At 45.4% G+C, this 20962-nt stretch overlaps 1 protein-coding gene across 1 annotated transcript in view; it reads right to left on the minus strand.

Moving 5' to 3' along the window:
* Positions 1-20962, minus strand: part of MEGF11 (multiple EGF like domains 11) — a 96798-nt gene that overhangs the window by 64872 nt on the left and 10964 nt on the right. The window contains exon 6 of the mRNA XM_048482083.1: positions 325-537. Coding sequence (XP_048338040.1) covers positions 325-537 — 213 coding nt within the window. The remainder of the gene's footprint in view (positions 1-324; positions 538-20962) is intronic.

Consider the following 20962-nt stretch of genomic DNA (forward strand, 5'->3'; position numbering starts at 1 on the left):
CCTCGTCCAGTTGCCTCCCAGTTACAATATGCCCACTGGCAATGCAGCGAAAGAACCACCAGGAACGACTGGACAAATTAAAAAGACCTTGTTTTAGTTGGGAGTGGAGAAGTGGAAGACCAGATCGCTGGCCGAAGCAGACTGGGCCCTGACCATGAAACAGCCCACGCACAGAGCTACGGACGCCGGCAGCAACTCAGAACAGGGGTTCGGGTCACAGCATTCACCCAGAGGAGACCACCCTGTGCAACATAACTCGCAACAACAAAAGCTTGGTATGATGCCCGTTTTGCCCACAACCTGCAGGATGCGCGAGGCACCTACCTGGCAGTGTTGACAGCGCGGCAGGGACATCTCCTGTTGCATTTCAAGCCATAAAAGCCCTCTGGGCACATCCGTTCCTGGCAATGAATCCCTTTGAAGCCCGGATCGCAGAGACAGGCCCCGTTGATGTGGTAGCATTTGGCTCGGTTCTCACAGTCGCACTTCTGGGAACACTGGAAGCCGAAGGTCCCAATGGGACACTCCTCTTGGCACCTGCAAAACAGAAGAAGCAGAAGGTCTACTCGTGAGCCAGAACCTCCCGGAAGCACAGCAGCAGACCCAAGTCAGGGCTAGCAGCAGCAGGTCAGGTGCTTAATGCCAAGTCTTGCTCCAAGCTAGAATATAAAATCAAACACTGCACATTAGTTGTGAGGTTGAGGAATTGTGAGTGTTATTCCACCTTGGGTTGGGTTTTACCCTTGGGATTTTGATTGCATTTTATTATATGTCATAATTTATTGTACGAAACGTAGAATTTGTATATCGTTATGTTGGACTTTGGGCCCACTACAGTAAGGGAGAGAGGGGTCAATATCAAATAAATTAATAACAGCGGCTGGAGAGACCAGCCGCTGATAGTGCCCCCCCACCCTTTAGGCCCTTACATCTGGGCCGCTTGTCATCTAATGGGACTCGCCACTCCTCCCTCTAGGGGAAAGGACTTTGAAAATTGAGCTGCTGGTTGCCACTTATGCTTGAATTTAAACTTGCATTTATTATATTATTATAATACAGTTGTATTGTTCTTATCGCTGCTTTTAAAGGGTGTTAGTTCATTTATGATTGCATTCCGTTTATATGTTGTACACCGCCCAGAGCCCCCCGGGGACAGGGCGGCATAAATGTCTAAAGTATAAACAAACAAACAAACAAACAAACAAACAAACAAACAAACAATATTTTAACCAGGGAACTTTTCACTTTTCCTCTTTTACCTGATTTATCGTCTGGTTCAAACCCAGGGGTATTCAACAAGGTGCCCGCGAGCACCACTGTATCCACCCACCCCACTTTCATGGTGCCTACCAGAGAATGTGGGTTTGTGTGTGTGGGGGGGGGGGCTTTTGTCCACTAAAGCTTCTGATTGGCCAGTGAGATTTGATTGAAGATCTTGAAAAGCGTGGCTTTGGTGGGCTTCACAGCACAAGGATCTTCACTCACCACAGTATCTGGAATGCAGAGGGATACTGCCTCTGACCATGGAAGATCCAATGGTCTATACCAGGGGTGGCCAACCTATGGTGCTCTAGATGTTCGTGGACTACAATTCCCATCAGCTCCTACCAGCATGGCCAATTGGCAGGGACTGATGGGAATTGTAGTCCACGAATATCTGGAACACCATAAGTTGGCCACCCCTAGTCTATACACATTTTTTAAAAAACCTGCTAAAATTTCTCCACGTATCTTGAGGCAGTTCATATCCCCTGTGTGGACAGAACGGTCTCCTTTAGTTTCTCTCTTTGGTCCAAATCAGTTGCATTGAGTGAAAGATGAGAGAGGGAAATTTTCAGATCAATACAGGGAGGCGCCCAGAGGTGGGATCCAGCAGGTTCTCACAGGTTCCCGAGAGTAGGTGACTAATTCTTTGTGTGTGCCGAGAGGGGGTTACTAACTGGTGATTTTGCCACATGATTTTTGCCTTAGTTACGCCCCTCCTCTCAGCAGTAGCGCGCAGAACTTGAAGCAGTCTAGCAGGAGGCGCAGCGGCGTGCGTGGCAGCCTGCGCCTGCGTGCATTTGTTTCCCACCCAAGGACCAGCGCAGCGGCTGCATCCTTGCCACGGCCCCGCCCCGGAATGCCTGGCCACGCCCCTGTCATGCCCTGCCCAGCCCCATTGGCGCTACGCCACAGTTTGAATCCCACCACCATGGGAACCTGTTACTAACATTTTTGGATCCCACCACTGGAGGCGCCTTTACAGAGAGAGAGAGTTTTGGCATGCTCAGCCTGGTTCCACCTTCGTGGAAGATGGTTCAAATCAATACACGGGTACTACTATTGGTATTATCCGTGCCAGTTTTGCCTTGGAAAGGCAAACTGAGACCTATTCTGAATTTCAAAGACCGGGCTTAGATATGCTCTAAATAAGGCACAGTTTTAGAAATATACACTGTAGCACAACTAATGTCAAGATAATTTTGAACCATTCCTGCTTTAGCTTTTGATTATTTGGGCTCCGGATAATGAAGCGCTGGAACCAAGCGAAGGAATGATGGCATCTCAAGTCCACTGGGGGAAGTCCCCATCCATAAAGAACTCATCTAACCCTCTGCTGATTCTCGCAAATTTCCTAATCCCGCAAGGGATGGATATCTCCCGCAGCCTGATCCACCATGAAGAACCACCTCGCCATTTATTATTAATAAAGTCTTATCGCCTGCATAGCAGGAATGGGAATTTGCCCAATCAGCATTCATTTTAATCTCCCAATTGATTAAAATGTTTACTGTAACTGCCATACCAGCGAGGAGGCTGTTAAACGCTTTTTTTTTGTGGGTCACTTCACAGACGACACCAGAGAAAGTTAAAATGTGATGATCAAGGAGAAAGGATTTCAGCAGGCATTGCACGCGGAAAGGAAATCGGCAGGTGGCCGAGGGAAAATGGGCCTAGCCGCTCAAACAAGATTCTTCTTCTTCTTCTTCTTCTTCTTCTTCTTCTTCTTCTTCTTCTTCTTCTTCTTCTTCTTCTTCTTCTTCTTCTTCTTCTTCTTCTTCTTCTTCTTCTTCTTCTTCTTCTTCTTCTTCTTCTTCTTCTTCTTCTTCTTCTTCTTCTTCTTCTTCTTCTTCTTCTTCTTCTTCTTCTTCTCCTTCTTCTTCTTCTTCTCCTTCTCCTTCTCCTCCTCCTTCTCCTCCTCCTCCTCCTTTATGTATTTATTTATTATTGCATTTATAAACCGCCCCATCCCCTAAGGGCTCTGGGCGGTGAACAACAAGTATTACAAAACAATATAACAATAACAATAAAATTAAAATATGTATTGTCGAAGGCTTTCACGGCCGGAATCACTTGGGTGCTGTGTGGTTTCCGGGCTGTATGGCCGTGTTCTAGCAGCATTCTCTCCTGACGTTTCGCCTGCATCTGTGGCTGGCATCTTCAGAGGATCTGATGTGGGAAAGCAAGTGGAGTATATATCTGTTGGAGTGTCCAGGGTGTGTGGGGAAACCTTGTCTGTGAGTAACGAAAGGCGGCAAGCCAAGGTCAATAGTTGGCGTCTGAATAGAAGTATGAGTAACAATGAAGATCTATAGCCTGGGAGTAACCCTGTAGATAGCAAGGTCACTGGTGGGAGCATCTGAATAGAAGTATCCTGGCCTTTGTTTCTTTTTAGCCTATAGGACTGCTCAGGGATCCAGCACTCCCATCAGCGCTGCATGGCCAATTGGCCATGCTGGTAGGGGCTGATGGGAATTGTAGTTCTGAACATCTGAGAGCCCAGGTCTCTACCCTGGTCTATGGCAGGGGTAGGGAGCCTCGCGGCTCTCAGATGTTCAGGAACTACAATTCCATCAGCCTCTGTCAGCATGGCCAATTGGCCATGCTGGTAGAAGCTGATGAATTATGGACTCCCCATTTATCTGGAAGCCCTGATCTATCATCCCTGTGTTTGTGTGGAGCTGGTTTGACACAGTCTTGACCCCTAGTATTTTTCAACACCTGGCAGCCAAGTTCCTTATTTCATTTTCATAGTTTCTTTTCCTTCCTGTTAAAATTGTCCATGTGCTTATGGATTTCAATGGCTTCTCTGGTGTAGTCTGGACGTAGTGGCTTTCAGAGTGGTCCAGAATTTCTGTTTTTTCAAAATAATATTCTATGTCCAGGTTGGTTTATCATGTGTTCTTGCTATTGCTGATTTTTTCTGGCTGAAGAATGAGTCTGCGAGGTGCCTTTAGGTGTTCTTTTGATCACGTGTTTGATAGCTTCGCGCTTTGAGGTGGTTCCCTATGTAGACTTTGTCCACAGCTTGCATGTGGTATCGCGATAGAGCTCCTGCAGTGGCTAAAAAGGATCCCCTCTTATCCTTTGCTTCAGAGCAGTAGCATCTGTTGAATTTTCTGTAGTGGGTCTGGTAGATTGTTTTGTAGGTTGTGCTTCTTCATCAGTTTTTCCTATGCGATCTGTGGTTCCCTTGATGTATGGTAAGAACACCTTCCCTCTAGATGGCTCTTTATCTTTGTTCATGTGGCTTGTTCTTGGTCTTGCAGCCCTTCTGATTTCTGTATTAGAGTAACCATTAGCCTGTAGAGCCCTGTTTTAGGTGATTCAATTCATCTTGTAGGAGTGTGAGGTTCACAGATTCTGTTTCTTAAGCTTGATGTACCAAAAGGTTTTATGGTGCTCTTTTTTTGCCCTGGATGGTGATTGGAGTTTTTTTGTGTAGATATCTGTCTGTGTGAGTAGGTTTTCTGTATGCACATGTGTGGTCCCAATTGCTGGTTTGGTTCGCTTGGGATGATTAAAACACATCTAAAAATGGCAGTTTTCCTTCATTTTCTTTCTCCATAGTAAATTGGATGTTTGGGTGGATCTTGTTGATATGGTCCAGGAACTTGTTTAGTTCTTCTTCTCCGTGGCTCCAGATGGTGAATGTGTCATCCACTAGGGTTGGAGATTCGGACAGTCCAAATCCGAATTTTTACCGAATCTGCACTGATTCGGACGGATTCGGACGAGCAGGAACCGAATCTGAGCTGTCCGAATCCTAACAGATCCGAATCCATGGGATTCGGATCACCAACCAGTACGTTTTATTTTTTGGTGTTTTTTCACGTTTCCGGCTGCAGGGGGCGCATTTTTAAGCTTATATCAGCACCAAATTTTCAGGGTATCATCAGAAGACTGTCCTGATGATGCCCTCCAAGTCCTGAGCCACAGTTTGGTTGGGGGGCCAAAGTTATGGACCCCAAAGAGTCCCTATCTCCCATTCTTTCCAATGGGAACTAAAGGATGAGGGCTACCTTTTGAGGGTCCATAACTTGGCTAATTGCTACCTCTGGAGAGTATCATCAAGTCTCAATGACCACACTAATCTGTACCAAATCATCTAAATGCACCTGGTACCTAGAAAATTTGCACAAGATTCTTTTGTTCTGCAGTGAGCTTAGCTGCATTGCTGTCAATAGGGAATTTCTGATAGGGGCTGTGGAGTGCACATTTTTTCATGGTAAACCCACAAAACTTTCAGGGTATCTTCAGGAGAGTCTCTGGATGACACCATCCAGGTTTGGGGAACTTTACTTCAGGGGCAGTGGGGAGATGGACCCTACCCTTTTTTGGGTCCCGCAAATTAAACCCCCCCCTGAAGCAAAATTCCCCAAAACCTGGATGAATCGAACTCAGGCTCTAATTTAATGACCCTACTCGAAATGTGCACCTCCTGACTCCCTCTTCTCATTGACAGCAATACAGCTACCGTGTTCCCAGATATAAGACAGTGTCTTATATTAATTTTGCTCCCAAAGATGCGCTATGTCTTATTTCAGGAAATGTCTTATTTTTCTGTGTTCTGTTTGTGGGGCATGCTTCCAAACAAAAAACTGCTATGTCTTACTTTCAGGGGATGCCTTATATTTCACACTTCAACCAAAACCTCTACTATGTCTTATTTTTCGGGGATAATGTATATTAGAGAGCAGGGTAAGTCAATGCAGAACAAAGAGATCTTGGGCAAATTTCTGGGGTGCTACGGGATGCATTTTGAGATGTATCGGCACCAAATTATCAGTATCATCAGGTGACTGTCCCGATGTTGCCCACAAGTTTGAGGTGCAGTTTGGTTCAGGTATGGAGCCCTCAAAAGAGTGCAACTATCCCCATTGTTTCCAATGGGGCTGATAAGGGGATAGGGGCTACACCTTTGAGAGTCCCATAACTTTGGCTCCCTGAACCAAACTGCACCAAACTTTGAAGTATCATCAGGACAGTCTCCTGATGACCACCCTGAAAAGACAGTGTCACTAGCTTTAAAAATGCTGGTTTGCGTGTTTCACGCTCACTCACTCCAGCAGGCTTCATGTGCGGGGCGGTGAAACATGAAAACCGGAATTTTTTAAAGCCAGTGGCACCCAATTTCATGCCATCATCAGGAGACTGTCTGATGACACCCCTAAGTTGGTGCAGTTTGAAGTTCAGGGGGGGCAAAGTTATGGACCCTCAAGGGGGCCTCTATCCCCATTGTTTCCAATAGAAACTAGAGGAGATGAGTGGCTACCATTTGAGGATCCCATAACTTTGGCCCCCCTAAACCAAACTGCACCAAGCTTGGGGGGTGTCATCAGGACAGTCTCAATCTGTCTTATGCTGATATCTAAAATGCACCCTGCGAATACTAAGAAATTTGCCCAAGATTCTTTGTTCTGCAATTGACTTCTGCATTGCTGTCAATAAGAATTTCTGGTGGAGGGGCTGTGGGGTGCATTATCAGAGTACTGTCACAAAATGTTCAGGGTATCTTCAGGAGAGTCTTTGGACCAACACCATCCAGGTTTGAGGAACTTTTGCTTATGGGGCAGTGGGAGATGGACCCTATACAGTGAACCCCCCCCCTTGAAGCAACGGTCACCAAACCTGGATAGTGGAGCTCTGAAGCTGGACCTATTAGGTTTACCATGAAAATGTGCACTCCACAGCCTCCCACAGAAATTCCATTGGCTTTGATGTCAGCACCACTACAGAGCACAAGTCTGGGCAAGCTCTTTAATTGACTATGAGGGAGTGCAGTTTTAAAGCTTACTGTCACCAAAATTCCGGGTATCATACGGGTACTGTCCCTATGATACTCCCAAGTTTGGTGAAGTTTGGTTCAGGGGTCCAAAGTTATGGACCTTCAAAGGGTGTAGCCCCCCCATTTCCTGTTAGCTTCCATTGGAAACAATGGGGATGGGAGCTTAACACGAGGGGTCAATAACTTTGCCCCCGAACAACTGCATAAACAGGGGAATCGGACAGTCCCAGATATCTGAAAGTTTAGTGCTGCTAGCTTTAAAATTGCACCCCCTGCAGGCCAAAACGTGTAAAAACACCAAAAATTCAAAAAAATAATAAAACGGACCCGAATTTTTCGGATTTACCCGAATTTTCGGGCATATCCGAATTGGCTATGATTCGGATTCGGGCATACAAATCATTTTATGCCCCAAAATACCCAAATCCGAATTTTACCGAATTTTTTTAGTATTGACCAACCCTATCATCCACATAACGGAACCATATGGTGGGCTTTTTTGGTGCTGTTTTCAGGGCTTGTTTCTCAAAATGTTCCATATAAAAATTTGCTATTACAGGGCTAAGAGGGCTACCTATGGCTACCCCATCTTTCTGTTCATAGTATTCATTATCCCACTGGAAGTAACTGGTAGTGAGACATTCGTTTGCGAATGATTGGATCAATTGAGGAGTTTTTAATCAAGGTGTTGGTTTTCCTGGTGATTTTCAGAAATCATCATTCTACCAGCAGATAAAGGTAATGCCACGGTTATCATGGAAACAGACCAATACAAAGAAAAAATCAGACAACTTTTGGACCCCACAACATACAAAAAGTTAAAACAGGACCCTACCAACAAAATCACCAGGAAAACCAACACCTTGATTAAAAACTCCTCAATTGATCAATCATTACATAACGTCTCTGCAAATCTGAAGCTCACCCTCCGAGACTCTATGGACTCCCAAAATCCCACAAAGGACTCCCTCCCTCAGACCTATTGTGAGGTGCAATTGGATCTCCTACATATGATTTAGCAAAGTTTCTGGCCACACAACTGCAAATCCATATTGAGATGCTTACTACACATTACATTAAAGGACTCAACTCACTTCATTGAGAAAAATCAGCAAACTCAAACTCAACTAGTGACAAACTGATCAGTTTTTGATGTGGTGTCCCTATTCTGCAAGGTCCCCATAGCAGACACCATGACACTCATTAACCAGAAATTCCCAAAGACATCCCACAGCCCTGTTTCAACATTGTCTCACCAGTTACTTCCAATTGGGATAATGAATACTATGAACAGAAAGATGGGAGTGACAGCCATGGGTAGCCCTCTTAGCCCTGTAATAGCAAATTTTTATGGAACATTTTGAGAAACAAAGCCCTGAAAACAGCACCAAAAAAAGCCACCATATGGTTCTGTTATGTGGATGACACATTCACCATCTGGAACCCTGAGGAGAAGAAGAACTAAACAAGTTCCTGGACCATATCAACAAGATCACCAAACATCCAATTTACTATGGAGAAAGAAAATGAAGGAAAACTGCCATTTTTTTTAGTGTTTTGGTCATCCATAAAACCAAACCAGCAATTGGGACACACAGTGATTATACAGAAAACCTACTCACACAGACAGATATCTACAAAACTCCAATCACCATCCAGGCCAAAAGGGCACCATAAAAAACTTTGGTACATCATGCCAAAACAGAATCTGTGAACCTCACCTCCTACAAGATGAATTGAATCACCTAAACAGGGCTCTACAGGCTAATGGTTACTCTAATACAGAAAATCAGAAGGGCTGCAAGAGACCAAGAACAAAACCCATGAACAAGATAAAGAGCCATCTAGAGGAAGGTGTTCTTACCATACATCAAGGGGAACCACAGATCATGGGAAAACTGATGAAGAAGCATACAAACAATCTACAGACCCACTAAGAGATTCAACAGATACTCACGTTCAGCAAAGGATAAGAGGGATCCTTTAGCCACTGCAGGAGTCTATAGCATACCATGCAGCTGTGGACAAGTCTACATAGGAACCACCAAGCATGGCTGAAACCGCGTATCAAGAACAGAAGGCACTGCAGACTATTTCAGCCAGAAAAAATCAGCAATAGCAAGAACACATGATAAACCAACCTGGACATAGAATATTATTTGAAAAAACAGAAATTCTGGAACACTCTGAAAGCAACTACGTAAGACTACATACAGAAGCAATTGAAATCCATAAGCATGGACAATTTTTAACAGGAAGGAAGAAACTATGAAAATGAACAAGAACGGCTGCCAGTTGAAAAAATGCCCAGGGTCAAGACTGTGTCAAACCAACTCCACACACAAACACAGGATGACCATGAACAAAAGAAACAAAGGCCAGGATACTTCTATTCAGATGCTCCCACCAGTGACCTTGCTATCTACAGGGTTACTCCCAGGCTATAGTCTTCATTGTTACTCATACTTCTATTCAGACGCCCTCAACTATTGACCTGGTTGCCGCCTTTGTTACTCACAGACAAGGTTTCCCCACCCACCCTGGACACTCCAACAGATATATAATCCACTTGCTTTCCCACATCAGATCCTCTGAAGATGCCAGCCACAGATGCAGGCGAAACGTCAGGAGAGAATGCTGCTAGAACACGGCCATACAGCCCGGAAACCACACAGCACCCAAAATTAAAATAATTGACATCGTTAAAATATAAAATTACAGCGTTCCGTATGAATCACTCCTCCCCCTCCTCCTCCTCCTCCTCGACGAAATGTACCAATTCCAGCAAACTTCAGTCTGGACCACTGCGATTTCAGAGTCTGTGTGGCGGTAATCCTAAAAGCATTTTACTAAGGAAATAGTGTGAAGAACAACTTCATCCTCCCAAATCATAAAGTCACACAGCCATGATCCCATTAAAATTTTTTTATTGATTTTTGAGGCTGCTATGATGTTGCTGCATAACTTCAGAAAAAATTCCCTGCTTGTGGAAATCTAGCTTGTCACTAGCAGTGGCCCTAGCCCGGTCTTATGGATGTACTAGCTTTCTAAATGCAGGGTGTTCTTTTATACAAACACACACACTTATATAAAGATTATTTAAACATGTGACCTGCTACCTACATGTGACCCTGCTACCTTCTACCTTACATTATCAGGTTTTGTGCACGATACAAGCTGTGCACTCAGTCCTAATCTGCACACGGCACCTGCTAGAAGGAGGGTCCAGCTGTCATTTAGATTTTGCTCATCTAAACACATGTTCTGACAGTTCCATGTGGCTCGGGTCCATGAGGGCTATGCCACATGCTCCAATATTGCCCTGTCAAAATTGGCTTAAAGTATGGCCCTTCAGTTTCTACTTCCGGGTCAGATAAGGAAAGCAAAGTGTTTTCACAAATGCCACATGCAAACGTGTGATTGGTGTTTGGAATATACTGCCACAGGAGGGAGTGATGGCCACTAACCTGGATAACTTTAAAAGGGACTTGGACAGATTTATGGAGGAGAAGTCGATTTATGGCTCCCAATCTTGATCCTCTTTGATCTGAGATTGCAAATGCCTTAACAGTCCAGGTGCTCGGGAGCAACAGCCGCAGTAGGCCATTGCTTTCACATCCTGCCTGTGAGCTCCCAAAGGCACCTGGTGGGCCACTGCGAGTAGCAGAGAGCTGGACTAGATGGACTCTGGTCTGATCCAGCTGGCTTGTTCTTATGTTCTTATGTTCTGCCACCATTGCTCGAGACGATTTGTATTCTTTCTGTTCCAGTCTGGTGCAATGATTAAGAGCAGGTGGACTCTAATCTGGAGAACTGGGTTCGATTCTCTGCTCCTCCACATGAGCAGCTGACTATAATCTGGAGAACCAGGTTTGATTCTCCACTCCTACACATGAGCGACGGAGTCTTATCTAGTGAACCAGACTTGTTTCCCCACTTCTACACATTCCTGATGGGTGACCTTGGGCTAGTCACAGTTTGCTCAGAACTTTCTCAGCCCTACCTACCTCACAAGGTGTCTGTTGTGGGAAGGGGAAGGAAAAGGAGCTGGTGAGCCACCTTGAGATTCCTTACAGGAGAGAATGGTGGGGTATAAATTCAAAGTCTCCTTCTTCCCAACCAAGGCCAAGATGGCTACTCTCCCTTCCTGCTGCCTCAAAGCAAGGGCACATCCCCTACTTCAGGGGTGAAATGCCTAACTTAAAGTATAAGTATTTGGTAGTAATGTAAGGTTTATATTAACCTGCATTTTCTTTTCTGTACCAATTTAGTAGAAGTAAGTATTTAGAGTATAAGCTAATTTTATGTGTATGTACCTGCTGTAAGCAGTTTGAAGGTAACAGAACCGTTACTTCACCGAGGTTCTGTAAAACCTCGCTTACGCAATGTCCTTTTAGGGTGGGACACATGTGACGAATGCATTCAGCCTGCATTCAGGTTACAGGGTGGACCCGCCCCTTAAAGAGTTAAGCCCTGGCCAGCCCTGATTGGCCAGAGGAAAATATGCAAAGGCTATAAATACTGTCAGCGCTAATGCTGAGGGGTTCTTGAACTTTGGTTCTTCTTTTTGGAGTCTTTGGACTGGTTTGGCTCGGTGTGAGCTTATGTGCCTTCGGGTACTTTTTAGAGGAGAATCCGGAGAGATCTCTCACTGCTGTGGTTTAGGAGTAGCTGAGGAGGCTATTCCATGATCAAATACCCTGAGTTTGGAGGCGTGTGTCCGCCCTCAGGTGTTTGGTTTTATTTGGAGGAACAGTGGATTGAAATCTTTTTATTTTTAAGAGAGAGTGTAAAACCTCAACAGTAACATCTTTTGAGAAACATTTTTAAGTAAAATCTGGAGTGAGGGGACCCCTGTGAGTTTCCGTTGTGTATGAAGTAAAGTGCCTGAAACCGTTAAGCTTAAAAACAGAACTACTCTGTAACCGCTAAGCTTTGAGAACCAAACTTCCTCAGAAACCGTTAAGCTTAAGCGAACTTTCTCAGTAACCATCAAGCGTAAGACCTCTCTAGTTTATCTGAGAAGCCTCTGTGTTAAAGCCAGCAAATAAAAGTTTTAAGTTTTGGGTTCATCTTATACAAACCTCTCCAGTCTTTATTATTATTTTTGCCTGTGTGTCTCTGTGTTCCCCAGTCAAGGTGGCGTCCGTTTAGAATCAGTTTTTGTGGGCTTTATTATATTTTGGTGGCAGCAAAAAGCAGAACATAGAAGCGCCTTCTTCCACAGTGGGCAACTGGCCCTCCAGGTGTTCATGGACTACAATTCCCATCAGCCCCTGCCAGCACGGCCAATTGGCTATGCTGGTGGCGAGGGGCTGATGGGAATTGTAGTCCACGAACATCTGGAGGGCCATAGTTGCCCACCCCTGCCCTACTTCAACAGGTTTGGAAAGCATGGGCGGCTTTCTGCCAATTGTAGCAGAAAGTGGGCAACCTTCCCTTGCCCAGCACAGAAGCCTCCTTGGGGCAAAGAGCTTGTTGCTACTTCTGGGCTGGCCAGAAATCGCGAGTGGAATGGGCAGAGGCGTATCTAGGCAAACTGGAGCCCAGGGGCAAAACCTGAGTTTGGCGCCCCGCCCATATGGGTGGCCACCCTCCCTCACCACGACCAAACAGTGATTTTTTTTCACCAGCTCACAAAACACCTCCCACCCCCAGCAAAACATACATGGCTCTCTCCCCACTGCCCTGAGCGCCACTCTTCTGGTCACATGAGGGGCGCAAAATCGGCTCTCCACGTGACCAGGAAGTCCTGCTGTCTCATCATTTTCGCATGCCTTGACTGCGTCTGAGGCACGCAAAAATGACAAGGCAGCCTCCAAGCACCCTCAACCCCACCCTGGACTTCCCCCTCCCTCCCTCCCTCCCTCCCTCCCCCCCCCCGCCGGCTGGGCTCCCAGCTGGCAGTCTCTTCTGACCTCCCCTCCAGGTAGGCCAGAAGAGACTGCAGTCCGGGCCTCGGAGACCTTCTTTTATAAGCCCTGAGGCTGGGGGTGGGGCTTGGGGAGCAGGAAGTCCCACCCCTTCCTACTCCCCAAGCCCCACCCCCCAGCCTCAGTGCTTATAAAAGAAGGTCTCCGAGGCCAGGACTGCAGTCTCAGAGACTGGGAGCCCAGCCCAGCCAGCAGGGGGAGCCTGGGGAAGGAGGTGGGCACCCTAGACCTTGCCCATGTCCATAATGACATGGGTGGGGTCAAGGGCAGTGGGGGCGGAGCCTTGGGGGAGGGGGGGCAGAGCCTTGGGGATTTTGTCTCCCGGCACCATTTACCCCTGGTATGCCTCTGCTCCCCACCAATTCTCTTTCCTAATTTTTTCCTCACACCAACCCTATGAGGTAGGCTATTAGCCTGTGAAACAGCTCCAAGTCAGTGCAAGTGGGCCTTAAGCATGCAAATCTCTCACAAATCACCCCCAGCAAAACATTTATCAAACAAATGTCAGCATCATCTCTCACAAATCACCCACCTCCACCCTAAAACCTGTGCCCCCTGCAGGCCAAAAACTGAAAAAACACTAAAAAATACAAAACACACACAAATGAACCTGAAATTTTTGCGCCCCTACTAGGGGGCGTCCGGGGACATAGGGTACCCCATGTCCCCTAGGCAAATATGCCACTGGCTTTGTCCAAGAACATGGCATGAAGCTGGGGGGGGAGGCTTTTGCTTTTCCAACAGCAGCCGGCCTGTTCAAGCAGACGACTTCACAAGACTAATAGTAAGTCAATACACTACTATATCATCCTACATTTATAGGAGATGAGACGTGATAAAGCGACGGGCCAGCAAATTTGGAAATGGAACCCTACTGACCTCATCCATTTCCGCAATTAGCCGCCCCTCCCCACTCGCCCTCCCTGCTCTTCCCCGTAACGGTTTTGCCAACTTATTTATCCAGCGATCACACAAACCCCGCCAATGAATTTCATGCAATCAAAAGGGCCCTCTGGAATGTAAGGATCATAACCAGAGGAATTAACTTGCTGCACGGCGGTCCTCACTTCGCCGTGTTATCAATCTAGCATGCCTGTAATACCATTAAGGGCCAGATGCATGGCTCAATTAAATTATGCAACGAGTGGTTGAACTCCCGTCATGATTCTTGCTCAACTGTACATCGCTTCTTTCTTATCTGGAAAGAGCCAGCTTATAATACCCACCACTGGACTTTAATAAGCACAGCAATTATTTGGGGTTGGGTTAATACAAATGTCAGTGGCGGAATTAATGGCAACAATTTCACAAAATATTAAACATTACAATGCCCTGTTTAACACATTATGATATTTGTTTCCCCCCGCGGATGCTGTGAGGAAGGCAGTGAAATTGTTCTTGTCCAGTGGAAAAGAACCGAAATGGAACCCGGAGAACTGTGTCCATTTCAAATCTCTGACAACCACGTTGTCCAAAAATGCCACAAAGAAGAGGAGAAGAAGAAGAAGAGTTTGGATTTATATCCCCCCTTTCTCTCCTGCAGGAGACTCAAAGGGGCTGACAATCTCCTTGCCCTTCCCCCCTCACAACAAACACCCTGTGAGGTGGGTGGGGCTGAGAGAGCTCCGAGAAGCTGTGACTAGCCCAAGGTCACCCAGCTGGCGTGTGTGGGAGTGCACAGGCTAATCTGAATTCCCCAGATAAGCCTCCACAGCTCAGTCGGCAGAGCGGGGAATCAAACCCGGTTCCTCCAGACTAGATACACGAGCTCTTAACCTCCGACGCCACTGCTGCTCCGAAGAAACGAAGCTGATAAAATGGCAGGAAAAGAAAACAAGCTGGCTTATGAAATAGTCAGCAAATGGTCAGAATTGGACTTGCATAAAAATTATTTGCTTGTGGTTCTGCAGGGAGAAGCCAAGAAACTACACCACAGGCAGATTCTTGGCCTGGCAAACTTACCCCCCCGCCCCCGCCCCCAGCATTTGCCCCATAGCTGCAGCTGTGTAAGAAGGACTCATAATACAAACAGTTGAACAGAAATATCAGCAATAGCAGAACACATGATAAACCAACCTGGACATAGAATATTATTTGAAAAAAACAGAAATTCTGGACCACTCTGAAAGCCACTACGTCAGACTACACAGAGAAGCCATTGAAATCCATAAGCACATGGGCAATTTTAACAGAAAGGAAGAAACTATGAAAATGAACAGAACTTGGCTGCCAGTGTTGAAAAATACTAGAGTCAAGACAGTGTCTAACCAGCTCCACACAAACACGGGATGACTATAGACAAAGGAAACAAAGGCCAAGATACTTCTATTCAGATGCTCCCACCAGTGACCTTGCTATCTCCTGTGTTACTCCCATGCTATAGTCTTCATTGTTACTCATACTTCTGTGGATATCAATACCAGGGGTGAAGCAAAGTTTAACATTAGGAATATATTATCGTCCCCCTGACCATTACTGAGGATTCTAGAGATGGAAAAGAAATTAGAGGCCAACAAAGCAAAAATGTACCATTGGTAATGAAATGATTTTAACTATCCCCACATAAACTGGAAAAATGCATGTTCAGGTCATAGTAAGGAGAGAACATTCCTGGATATGCTAAATGACTGTGGCTTAGAGCAGATGGTTGTAGAACCAACCAGGGGAGATGTGATCCTAAGATAATTCTATAGGACCCAGGACCTGAGTGCGGGGAGGTCAGTGTTGTTGAGCGATGGGAACAGCGACCACAATGCTGCAGATTCAGTATCTCTGCATGCGAACAAGTGACAACTACTAATGTAGTTACACATTTGCCTTCAGAAGGGAAATTTCTCAAAAGATGAGGATAGTGCTTGGGAAGCTGAAAGGGAAATCAGAGAGTCAAAAATGTCCAAGGTGCTTGGAGGGTTATTTAAAAACACAGTCTTAAAAGCTCAGCTGGAATGTGTTCCATAGGTTGAAGTGGCGCCCAGTCAAAGCCACCATGGTTAACAAAGGGGAGGTTGAGAGGTAATTATTAGGAAAAAAAGATGTCTTTAGAAAATGGAAGTCCAACAACTGATGAAGAATACCAGAGAGAACACAAATGGTGGCTTAAAGAGAAGCAAGTTAGCTGTAAAGGGAGGCAAAAGGATTATGAGGCAGCAGCTGCAGTTTATCAGACTAGCAACAAACAGTTCTTCAAGTACATCAAAAGCAGAGGAAAGCCAGCTACCAGGAAGCCGGTAGGTCGTTAGACGATGAAGGAACAAAGGTGTGCTAAAAGGTGACAGGAGGTGCAGAGAAGCTGAATGAATTCTTTGCATCTGTCTTCGCAAGGAGGTGAGGAAAATTCCCTGCACCTAGACCCAAGCTTCTTAGGAGGTGAATCTGAGGAACTAGTGAAGTTAGTGGTAGACAAGGAAAGAAGTTCTGGCAACCATTGATAAACTAAATGCTACAAATCCCCTGTGGTGCATTCATCAAAAGGTTCTTAAAGAGCTCAAGCATGAAATTGCTGATGTTCTACATTAATATACAACATCCCTGGAAATCAGGCTCTGCATCCCTGAGAGGTGGAGGTGGCCAATGTCACCAATCTTTAAGAAAGCGGGTCTGGGGGGGACCCGAGAAATTACAGGCCAGTCAGTTTGACATCTGTTCCTAGTAGAAGTGGTAGAATCTATCATTAAAAGATAAAATTATTAAACATGTAGAAAAGCAAGATCTGCTGAGAAGAGTCAGCATGAGCTTTGTAGAGAGCAGAATCCTGTCTTTACAAACTTACTTCAGGTTTCTTTGGGGGTGTAAACAGACATGTGGATAAGGGGAACCAGTGGACATTGTCTGCTACTTGGATTTCAAAAGGCTTTTGACAAAGTTCCTCACCAGAGACTGTTGGAGAAAGCACTCAGCAATGAAGGAATAAGAGGGGAAGTCCTCCTATGGATTAAAACTGGTTGAGGAACAGGAAACAAAGAGTGGGTGTAAATGGAAGTTTCTCCTACAATGGAGAGGATGTAGGGGTGGTGTCCCCCAAGGATCCGCTTTGGGGACTAAAGTGCTCTTTAACTTATTCATAAAATGACCTTGGAAGTAGTGGGTAAAGGTAATTGTGGTGTGGGAAGCTTTGCAGATGATACCAAATTATGTAGGTGGTGGGAACCACAAAGGATTGCTGAAGAGCTCCAATAGGACCTTGATAAATTAGGTGAGTGGGCTAAGAAATGGCAAATGCAGTTCAATGTAGCCCGAAATGTAAAGTGATGCACATAGGGGCAAAAAAATCCAAACTTCACATTACTACGTGCTTAAGCAGGGTCAGTGCTATCAGTCACAAAGACCAGGAAAGGGATTTGAAGCGCCTCTTAGTTGATAGGTTCCATGGAATGTCAGCTCAATGCATGGCAACAGTGAAAAAAGGCAAACTCTATGCTGGGGATAATTAGGAAAGGAATTGAGAATAAAACTGCAAAGATTGTCATGCCCATATATAGTAAAGCCCGTGCTAATTCTCGCGACCTTTTTTGGAGTACTGTGTATCTAGTCTCTGTTCGCCACATCTCAAAAAAAAAGGATATCGAAGAGATAGAAAAAAAGAGACAGAGAAGAACAACTTGAGGATGATTAGGCTGAAGTTAAGGCACCTTCCTTATGAGGAGAGGCAAGACTGCAGCGTTTGGGAACTCTTTAGTTTGGAGAGGAGGACGTCTGAGGGGGATATGATTGAAGTCTAAGAGTATGGCATGGGGTAGAAAATGTTGACAGAGAGAAATTTTTCTCTCTTCTCACAATATACTAGGAACCAGGGGCATTCCATTGAAAAAAAATGCTGGGGAAGAATTAGGACTAATAAAAAGGAAACATTCTTCGCATAGCGTGTGATTGGTGTTGGAATATGCTGCCACAGGAGGTGGTGGATGGCCACTAACCTGGATAGCTTTAAAAGAAAAGGGCTTGGACAGATTTATGGAGGAGAAGTCAATCTATGGCTGCAATCTTGATCCTCCTTGATCTCAAGGTGCCACTGAAAATACACCCTTAGCAGACCAGGTGCTCAGGAGCAGCAGCAGCAGAGGCCATTGCTTTCACATCCTGCATGTGAGCTCCCAAAGGCACCTGGTGGGCCACTGCGAGTAGCAGAATGCTGGACTAGATGGACTCTGGTCTGATCCAGCAGGCTAGTTCTTATGTTCTTATGTTCTTATGTTCTTATTCAGATGCCCTCAACTATTGACCTGGTTGCCTTCTTTGTTACTCACAGACAATGTTTCTCCACCCACCCTGGACACTCCAACAGATATATATACTCCACTTGCTTTCCCAACATCAGATCCTCTGAAGATGCCAGCCACAGATGCAGGCGAAACGTCAGGAGAGAATGCTGCTAGAACACAGCCATACAGCCCGGAAACCACACAGCACCCAAGTGATTCCAGCAGTGAAAGCCTTCGACAATAAGTTGAACAGAAAAATTGTCATAGAATTATAGTGTTGGAAGAGGCCACAAGGGCCATCCAGTCCAAACCGCTGCCATATAGGAACACACAATCAAAGCACTCTTGACAGATGGCCATCCAGCCGCTCTTTAAAAACCTCCAAAGCATAAGGAAGAAAAATGATAGGATAGAGTCACTGCATGGAGATGGCAAAATACTAACAGGGGATAGAGAAAAGGCAGAACTATGGTACTCAACACCTTCTTTGCCTCAGTCTTTTTCCCAAAAAAGGACACAGTGCTCATCCAGGAGAAAATGAAACAGAAGATACAGCGGGAGAAACTAAGCACAAAATAAAGAGGTAGTGCAGGAATTCCTAGCTACATTAAATAAATTCAAATCTCCAGGGCCTGATGAACTACATTCCAGGATATTAAAAGAACTGGCAGAAGTCATCTCACAACCACTTGCTATGATCTTTGAGAACTCCTGGAGAACAGGAGAAGTCCCAGTGGACTGGAGGAGGGCTAATGTTATCCCCAGCTTCAAAAAGGGGGAAAAGGAGGACCCTAATAATTTCCGTCTAGTCAGCCTGACATCAATACCAGGGAAGATTCTGGAGCAGATCATTAGACAGATGGTCTGACAGCACTTAGAAGGGAATACTGTGATCACAAAAAGTCAGCATGGGTTTCTGAAAAACAAGTCATGCAAGACCTATCTTATGTCTTTTTTGATAGAGTGACAAAGGAATGCTATGGACGTAGCATATCTTGATTTCAGTAAAGCTTTTGACAAGGTGCCCCATAATATTCTCGCAAGCAAGCTAGTGAAATGTGGACTAGACAATGCTACCATTAGATGGATTTCTAATTAGTTATCTGATCGAACTCAAAGGGTGCTAATTAATGGCTCATTTTCATATTGGAAAGAAGTGACTAGTGGGGTGCCACAGGGTTCTGTCCTGGGTCTAGTGCTATTCAGTATTTTTATCAATGACTTGGATGAGGAAATAGAGGGCATGCTAATCAAATTTGCAGATGACACCAAATTAGGAGGGGAAACTAATACCCCAGAGAACAAAGTCAGAATTTAAAATGACCTGGACAGATTAGAGAGCTGGGCCAGAACAAACAAAATGAATTTCAACAGAGATAAATGCAAGATTCTACACTTAGGCAGAAAAAAATGAAATGCACAGATATAGGATGGGGGACACCTGGCTTGACAACACTACATGTGAAAGGGATCTGGGAGTCTTAGTAGACCGTAAACTAAACATGAGCCAGTCGTGTGATGCGGTGGTCAAGAAGGCCAATGTGATTTTGGGCTGTATCAATAGGAGTATAGTGTCAAGACCGAGAGATGCAATTGTACCTCTATATTCTGCAGTGATTAGACCTCACCTGGAATATTGTGTACAGTTCTGGGCACCGCAATTCAAGAAGGATATTGACAAACTGGAACATGTCCAGAAGAGGTCAACCAAAACGGTAAAAGGTTTGGAGTGCATGCCCTACGAAGAGAGGCTTAGGGAGCTGGGGATGTTTAGTCTGGAGAAGCGTAGGTCAAGGGATGACATGGTAGCCATGTTTCAATATTTGAAGGGATGCCATGTCGAAGAGGGAGCAAGCTTGTTTTCTGCTGCCTCAGAGACTAGGACACGGAGGAATGGATTCAAGGTGCAGGAAAAGAGATTCCACCTAAACATTAGGAAGAACTTCCTGACCTTCAATGCTGTCTGATAGTGGAATTCACTGCCTCAGAATGGTGGAGTCTTCTTCTTTGGAGGTTTTTAAACAGAGGCTGGATGAACATATGTCAGGAGTACTTTGATTGTGTGTTCCTGAATGGCTGGGGGTTGGCCTTAATGGCCCTTGGGGTCTCTTCCAGCTGTATGATTCTATGATTCAATGATTTATGGTGGCTGCGTGGGGATAAAGGCAGTTGTCATTGTAACTTAGGGGCTTTCCCCACTGACAGAGTTGAACTGGTTTCTACCTAGGTTCGCCTCAGTGAATCCCCACTGCCACTGAGCTCAACATTGTTTTGTCTCAGTTCCACCCCCCCCCAGAACTGCAACATCCTTGTCACAGTTATGAACTACACTTTTCTGCCAGAACAAGGTCAATACCACTTCAAAGTGGGGAAGCATCGAAACGACACCTCATCCGTTCAACCAATCACGAGCCGCTTTTGTGGCATGCGCAGAACGGGAGTGTCGTGGCGGGCAGAAAGCGCATGTAACTGTAAACTGTAAAAACTGTAAAAAAAACAAAAACGCTCCCGTTTCCCGCCACAACACAAGCGCCAATCACGATCGAGGAGCGAAACAGGCACTAAGATGATCCCGTCCACTTAGCTCGGTTCCAGGGGGCCAACTCAGTTGATGTGGGGACAGCCTGGAATCGCCCTCCACTGAAGGGAACCGAGTCGACCTTAGCTCCCTTCTGTAGTGGGGAAAGCCCATAAGTGTGGTCAGAACTGGCTTTTGCAAAGCCAGGTACGTGATGTTATTATCAATAAAGACTTTTGATCAAGAATCCAGAGTCCCTTAT

Source organism: Sphaerodactylus townsendi, linkage group LG17, assembly GCF_021028975.2.
Source record: "Sphaerodactylus townsendi isolate TG3544 linkage group LG17, MPM_Stown_v2.3, whole genome shotgun sequence".
NCBI lineage: Eukaryota > Metazoa > Chordata > Lepidosauria > Squamata > Sphaerodactylidae > Sphaerodactylus > Sphaerodactylus townsendi.